We start from the raw sequence: 7994 nt of genomic DNA, 5'->3' as shown, positions 1-7994 counted from the left end.
CGTCCGTCCGTCCGTCCATCCATCCATCCATCCATTTTCTGTACACGCTTCTTCCTTTTCAGGGTTGCATGGGTCACTGGTGCCCATATCCAGCAGTCACAGTGCGAGGGGCGGTTATGGATGATTATTAGGGTTAAATTTCTAGTATTATACATAAATAAATACAGTAGCTACCAATGGATATTCATGGGTTGATGAAGCATAACATCTTCAGGAAAGTTGATTTATAGGAACATCTTCAGTAGTATACCTCAGGGTCACTGGGTGTTTCGGCCATTTTCTACTAGACACCCTCTTCTGAGGAAGGCCCTGCAAAGGGTGATCAATCCTTGCAGTGTTCCATAAATCAACTTTTCACTACACAGTTATATATTACCACTGCTAGTACTATTTGTAGTATTTTTTGTAGAATTGTGTATAATTTTGCTTTGTATTTTTATTTGTAAATACCTGTAAAAGTAAACCCAAATGTATTCTGTGTATATATTGATATTACTTTACCTATCAAAATAACATAAATATTATATGAATGTCCATTATAAGTATACTATTTTATAACATGTCTCACCTTTACAACAAAAAAAATAAATAAAAATCTGCTTGAAAATCCAATCAAAATTGACCAAGTTATGGTTATTTAAATAGTAAATACACAACACACGTTCATGTTAAGAGTGGGCGAGCTCCCCGCCCCAAGATGGCTGCCGTGTGAGGATGTCAGTCTCCATTGTGCAACAGCGGGAAAGACTTATCTAACCTTTATAAATATCTATAGTTGTCTCTGTGTGTTTATTTTAGGCTGTCTGTCTAATTTTATAGAAACTCAGATTTTTAATGATGTCCTGAAATACAGATTTGCCTTGCAAACTGGATTGCATGTTCATTAATAATCATTACATATCACTACAGCTGATTAATTTTTAGAGCCAGTGCAATTCAGGCAAGTCACCACGGCTAACTGTCCTTAACAAATGCAAATGTGGCTATAACTCAGTCAATTCTGTGGAAATTGAGCTGAAATGTGGACCGTTAGCACAGCAGCTGGACTGAAATCAAACGTGGTGTGTGTGTCAAGGGGGAGCAGTGCAGTCCGGACTTTAGCAAATATTTAAAATTTTTTGTTTTTAGTTTGTAAAAAAGAAAGTACAATTAGGGTTGATGAAAGCCTCATGTGTTTGGCCCATTGATGGGAGTGATAATGTGATTTTTTTGGGAGAGCACAAGTTTGCATTCCAATTTAAATATGGGGTTGGAGGTGCTTCACTCGCTACATTGACCAGGACTTAATGGGCACAAACTGTAAACATCACTGAGTCCTGACAAACCTAACATAGCAGCTGTTGTTTTTTTACTCATAAGTTGTAAAATAAAGGAGAATGTTAAAATTTAATTATTCCTATTATATTTAGGATAGTTACTGTAGGTTTTTACATCCTAGAATCTAAGCATTGAAAACATGAATTTTAGTATAAATTCAAGGCTTTAAAAAGTCTGTGGATTTACTAGTGATATCTAATGAATCTAAACTGAACACTTTACATTTTCCTAACTGCCACATTTGCATAGTAAACTTTATTACCAAATGAAAATGGCAAAGATCACTGAAGGCCCAGGTGTCCTCTTTGTCATGCAGATGCACAGCAGTGCATAATAATGACACCATCAAGCACACATCCTGATGAGACTGCATTGTCTCCCAGTGAAGCATGGAACTTGTAGACTTTTGGCCCTGTTGACAAATCTGTAACATTCCTTTTGTTTGCATATTTGACAACAATTGCTTCCCTCTGACCCCAAAATATTTAGAAGTTTCTGGAAATTCCCATCAGTGTGAAATCACACATGTGCACTACAAACAGCTGCAGTCAACAGTTTTTGTTTGTTTGCGCTAGTAGATCGACAATAGGTGGATAACAAAGTGATGTTTGTTCTGTTCACCTTTTTCAATTTATCATAGCTTCTGACATGGAACATATATTTACATAGATGTGCTACAGCTACAGCATCTCTCGGGACAGCTGAGACACATTTCTCTTATTGTACAAATACTGAATGGGTCTGTAACTATTTTCACGCTTGAGACTGAAGTGTGTGCGTCGCTAAATACAAAAATCACAGCTCCAGCTGGTGACCTGGCCTCATTTTTTTTTGGTCTAAGCAGCGATTGCAATCACAGCATCACTGTGTGAACTTGTAACACTTTCAAAACCAACAGCAAAACATCAATAGCATTTACAGGAGATCTTTCACATGTAAACAGGGTCTTTATGGTCAGGACTGTAAAATGGAAGGAGAGGGGAACAAACACTGAGGGTAAATAGAGGAGCACAGACAAATGCAGGAAGTAGGCGGAAGAGCAAACAGACAATACACACAGGCTCTTTCATGCGTGGCAACTCAGCTGAAAGTGATATTGACTTTTCCCTTTGTCTTTCCATTAGTTTTCACTTTCTTTTTCTCTCCTTCTGCCTTTTTTTTTTTACCACAGTTCCATCCCCAATCATCGGTGATGGGGCCAACTCCACAGTGTTACTGGTGTCGGTGGTTGGCAGCGTGGTCCTCCTTATCATCCTCATCAGCGCCTTCGTCATCAGCCGAAGGTGAGCGTCATCCCTCTCCTTTTCTCTTCCTTCTGCTTTCTGTCTCTCCCTCTTTCCTTTCAGATGAAAGACGTCTTCCTCAGGGGTCGAAAAAGCAGCTGTCAGGAGAATCATTCTAAAATACACACACACACACACACACACACACACACACACACACACACACACACACACACACACACACACACACACACACACACACACACACACACACACACACACACACACACACACACACACACACACACACACACAGAGTCAGACAGTTGGTACAACTGGCTCACATCAGATGAGTGATGACTCGCCACACTGGAGGCATGATTGACAGCTCCGACAGCTGAAGAGATGCAATCAGCGACCTCTCACTCCCTGTCTTCTCCATCCGTCTCCTTCCCCCATCCTTCTCTCTCTATCTTCTCAGCTCGTGGCGGTAATCATGGCTGCTAGTTATTTTCCCCTGCTGTGACTTTCTGACCGCTGCGAAGGGAATGAGAGGCAGGCGGCGAGAGAGGGGAATAAAAAATGAAGAAGAGAAAGAGACGAGCAACAGGAGGGACAATGAGATAAGCGGGCAATGAAACGTCGACGGTAGAATATGGAGAGAGTGAGATAGGAGAGGCATCAGGTGGATTTTCGGTGACCCAATCTCAGGGTGTTAACCAGCCGGCAGGACAAAGCACCGTCACACAGATGGGATTACATGCAGATGGGGCTGTCACACCTCGGGGTGTTAACCACACTCCCTCCTCTGTTTGTGTGTATGCATTGAAGGTGTAAGTGTGCTCCAGTCTATGTGCCAAAAAACAAAAAAAAGTTTTACATGCATGGCTGCTGGGCGGAAGTGCTAAGGACGTCTGTTGATTCCTGCTTGAGTGCTTCATAATATGAATACCAAATGATTGTTTGCATGGGTGTGATGGTGTTGAGAATGATGATGAGTGAAGGGGGCAGTTGATTGTGTGTGTGTGTCGTCTCTTTTTTTCTTTCCTTGTGATTGCCCGTCTGCAGCCAAGCAGGTGGTTGCCTCAGCCTTTTTTATATGCATGTAATGGCCACTGTCATTGTGCTGCTGTGGCCATCCTGTGATTGTGGGGAGGGACTGCAATCACATCACCGTTTACCATCATTGCACAACCATAGGGGAGGACAAATGTCTCACACATCTGGTGGTTTCCATCACTGACCATCACATCAGTAGAAGCACAGGTGTCAGGCTGCCTGAAGGATTTAGAGGGATTTAGGAGCATCTTCTCGAGGAATGATTCATAGCTTTTATTCCTGCCTGTCACCTTTACTTCATGTTGTCATGTCCTCAGTGTCCTTCAGAATCTGCAGACACTGGAAGATGGCTTCTTCAAGCACAACTACTGTCTACAAAATTAATGTAAATTAAAAGTACATTACATATTTAGATTCAATGTCATTTATTTAAATGTGTATATGACTTAGTTTGTTGACCCTGACAATCAAAGGGTTATTTTCAAATATTTAAATGTGAGACTGTTTTTAAATTATTGCACATGACAGTTTATGTCACTAAGAATTGGCATGTTTGTGGTGATACTGATGGCTTTCCTCTTGGCTTTCTGTTATCTTTTTCTGACTTGACCCAGCTGAGCCCTGGGAGCCATGACCACCCCACCCATACCCCAAAGCCTGGGTCTAGAAAGGTGCTCCACTTTCCATGATCCAGGCGACGTTGCCTGATTATCATGGTTTGCATTCATTATTAAGGTCTTCGAAGTGCTCTTTATCTGACCTGTTCCCTGAGGCCAGTTTTCTATGACAGATCCCAACAGGGACTAATGCCTCAAAAGACATAATGTATTCCCTATAAGATCATGAGAGTACTCAAACACTCCGTCACCAAGCTAAGGTGGATATTCTTTGTATAATATTCCAGTTAGTTGCAGAGAATAATGTGCTGAGCCAAAAGGCAAACGTTTTAGTTTCACTGGTCCAACTGTATCTTTGGCTGTGAGATAAAAGATAAAAAATCCAAGGTATGTGACTGGGCTCAGTCAAAGAACTAGGGTAGGCATTTTGCTTGAGGGGTGTCAAGGAGTTGTTACAACAACATGTTTGGTTTTCCAACACCTTCTTTCAGTTGGTGATGCCTCAGGATGCCCTATAGCAATAGGGCATTGTGCCAATTTTTTGATTTGGAGATTTCGGAGAGTTGTGTTATTTTACACTACATAAATTTTGTAAACTTTGTAAGCAGCATGCAGGTGACCACGGTTATTTTAAGAAGCCAGAGGAAAACATATAAAGAATAAATTGCCCCAGCTTGAATAGCAGAGGTACGTAGTGATGTTGTGTGTTGGTGTCACTATCTCCAGATCTAGTCAGTTCTTAACTTTTTTAACGTGCGTAAATTGCATAAACCTCTGTAAGCTTCGTAAGCATATGGGTGTGGGGTGGGGGCTTAAAGTGTTGACACCCTCTTTCAAAATCCTACCTAAAAGTCTGAGCTAAGGTCATCTCTGTCATCTGGGGGAAACTTGAAGTAGAGCTGTTGCTCCTCTGCATCAATCAATGCAAGATGAGGTGGTTCAGGCATCTGATTTGAGTGCCTCCTGCTGGAGATACCAGGGCAGACCACTTGCTGGAGGGACTACATTTTTTCTCTGGCCTGGGAATTTCTCCCCCTGGATGATCTGGATAATGTTGCTGGGAAAAGCAATGTCTGTTCACCTCCTAGTCCTGTTGTCTTAATGACTCAGCCACAGATAAGAAGCAGAAAATGGATGGATGAATATTACAAGGTTCCTATTCAGTCTTATAAAGTATGACGGGGGGTTGTTTTTAGTATTTTCCATGTCTGGATAAGAATGAAGGCAAGATTATGGAAAACCACTAGAAATGATAAAAAAATGTAGAATTTTCTTAACTAGAACAGTGAAAAGGTATTTGTACATAGTGGTTCTAAGACATCCTCACATGATTAGTTTTATTATTTTGAATAAAATCAGTCTTGGTTTTAGTTTGAAGTTGAACTTTATTGACACTTGATGATACTGTATGATCACGGTTTTGTTTCTGAACATTTTTTAAACCTTTATGTCTGACCCTTAATTCTGCCAAATGAACCATGGAAATGCACTCTGACCGTCCTGCTTTTTTGTCCCCAGAAGGAGTAAGTACAGCAAAGCCAAGCAGGACTCTGACGAAGAGAAGCACTTACATCAAGGTAACTCAAAGTTTACTCCCATGCACTCTATAATTGAAAAACTTTAGTGCTGTCAGGTGTGCTCATGTGCATGCACTCTAAACCACAAAAAGAAGCCCATAAACTGAGGGGGAAAAACAAACTATTTCGAAGTTAATGTACTTGCTTGCTAACATGTTTCAAACACCTCATTATCAAGTCATCAACATTGCTATTTGCATGCCACAAGAATTTCAAGTTAATGAGCTCCATCTTCATTGGAGCCAGCCACAGTGACATGAAATGCAATGGAGTCACAGTGTGAAGCGAGGTATAGAGAGAAGAAAAGAGGAGGAGAGGATCCAGAGAGGAAGGCGGTGTAGCCTGCAGCATGATGGAAATAAAGAACAGATGGAGAGTAAAGAGGAGAGTTGCAGGAATAAATTAACGTCCCCCCCCCTTTCTTCTGCCTTTCCTATGCATACTTCTTTTCTCAGGAGTGAGGATATATGTTGACCCGTTTACCTACGAGGACCCAAATCAAGCCGTTCGTGAGTTTGCCAAAGAGATCGACGCCTCCTGTATCAAGATTGAGAAAGTTATTGGCATTGGTGAGATACAAAAATGTGGATTTTATTACAAGACAAAGTAGGGTGTAGAGTAATTTCAGCCATTACAGATGAATTATAAAGTAAGGAAGAGGTATAAACACACCATTTCTCCTTCAGGTTTTGTTTGCTTCAATGTGGGCTCATTGAGTAATCATATTTCCAGACAATGAAAATGAAAATGTAAACTTCTGGAGAGGTCAGCTGGTCAAAAGAATAAATGAAGAGGCTAAATATGTTGTCTGTCCTATTCCTGTGGCTGGAGAAAAGTCATCCAGTGACAAAATAATAAAGCTAAAGAATCAATAACCATTTCCTCTTCTTTTTTCTGCTCCAGTGGATAAGAGAAGGAGGGCAATAGGGGATTAGAAACCCTGATCAATGTTTAAAGTGGAACCTTTTGGATCTGCACACACACACACAAACACACCATTTTGGTGTGATTTATAGTAGGTGGATCAGAATGCTTGTGTATTATTGTTATCATTTTCAATGTGCCGCATGTGTTCCTAGGAGAGTTCGGCGAGGTTTGCAGTGGCCGCCTGAAGATGCCAGGCAAGAGAGAAATCTGTGTGGCCATAAAGACGCTGAAGGCCGGTTACACTGACAAGCAGAGGAGGGACTTCCTGTCAGAGGCCAGCATCATGGGCCAGTTCGACCATCCCAATATCATTCACTTGGAGGGTGTGGTCACCAAATGTAAGTCCAACGTGTTGCTGTCTTTCTCTTAAAGTCTGGAAAACTAAACTGATAGTTTTGGTTTAAGATCCTATCTCTGATGTTGAGCCCTTGAGTTAAAATGTGAACACAATGTAAGCACATCCTCAGTAGAGGACCTTGACCGAAGATGATCTAGGTCTCATCTCAGTGTGTCACTACCTCAAACCAAAGTGCAATGAATACAGTACATTTTGCTGTTTACATGGAACTTAGCCAGTTGGGTTTGTTAAAAGTTTGAGGTTAAGAAAAAAGAAACAGATTGGATTTTTAGGTTACAGTTAGACATTCAGGAGGTTTTAAATATCTGATATAATGGTGGTACTTCAAGAGCTTTGTTTCTTTCTGAAATGGTACCATCATAAAATGCTATAAAATGTGCTTTTTCAAGTTTGCTGGCTCGGTTCTGTCATTAACTCGCTCAGTGGCACACAGACGCCCCAGAGGTGGGATCTCTTTGATTCCCTGCTTTGCCTCCTCGGAGTGTCTTCTGAATGGACTGAGGCAGCCAGAACACGTTTCAGTCCCAGACTGAGACGTGAATGAGTCTTTTGAGAACCACTGAACTAAACCATCGATTACTGGCATCAATTACTATAATATTACTGTGCATGGAAAGAGCAGGCATTTCTGCTGTGTTGTTCAAAGAATGCAACAATAAATCATTATAAAATACATCTTAAAAATGGGAGAAAAATGAAACACCACTCTTTGCCAGCCAGATGTGTTTATTTCTGTTTTGTGTGCTGACAGAATGTATCATATGTGTACATATGTACTGTATACACAAGTGTAATTCGACATCCCATCTACGATATCCTGAGGTGGGTTTGGTCCAGATGGAAAGGGTCCAGATCTGGTATGGTGGGGGATGTGGAGTTAAAGGTAGCTGGGCATTTGTGGGGTGGTGAGGGGGAG

The 7994-nt window shown here is 41.2% G+C and overlaps 1 protein-coding gene across 1 annotated transcript in view; it reads left to right on the top strand.

Moving 5' to 3' along the window:
* epha4l (eph receptor A4, like) overlaps positions 1-7994 on the top strand; it is a gene marked incomplete at its 3' end in the record, with an annotated part of 68497 nt that overhangs the window by 54262 nt on the left and 6241 nt on the right. Inside the window, 4 exon segments of the mRNA XM_014016654.1 lie at positions 2489-2600; positions 5735-5793; positions 6249-6362; positions 6873-7058. Coding sequence (XP_013872108.1) covers positions 2489-2600; positions 5735-5793; positions 6249-6362; positions 6873-7058 — 471 coding nt within the window.

The sequence above is a fragment of the Austrofundulus limnaeus genome, unplaced genomic scaffold, assembly GCF_001266775.1.
Source record: "Austrofundulus limnaeus strain Quisiro unplaced genomic scaffold, Austrofundulus_limnaeus-1.0 Scaffold150, whole genome shotgun sequence".
Lineage (NCBI taxonomy): Eukaryota > Metazoa > Chordata > Actinopteri > Cyprinodontiformes > Rivulidae > Austrofundulus > Austrofundulus limnaeus.
The sequence above is the reverse complement of the archived record's forward strand: the minus strand, read 5'-3'. Positions and strand labels throughout refer to the sequence as shown.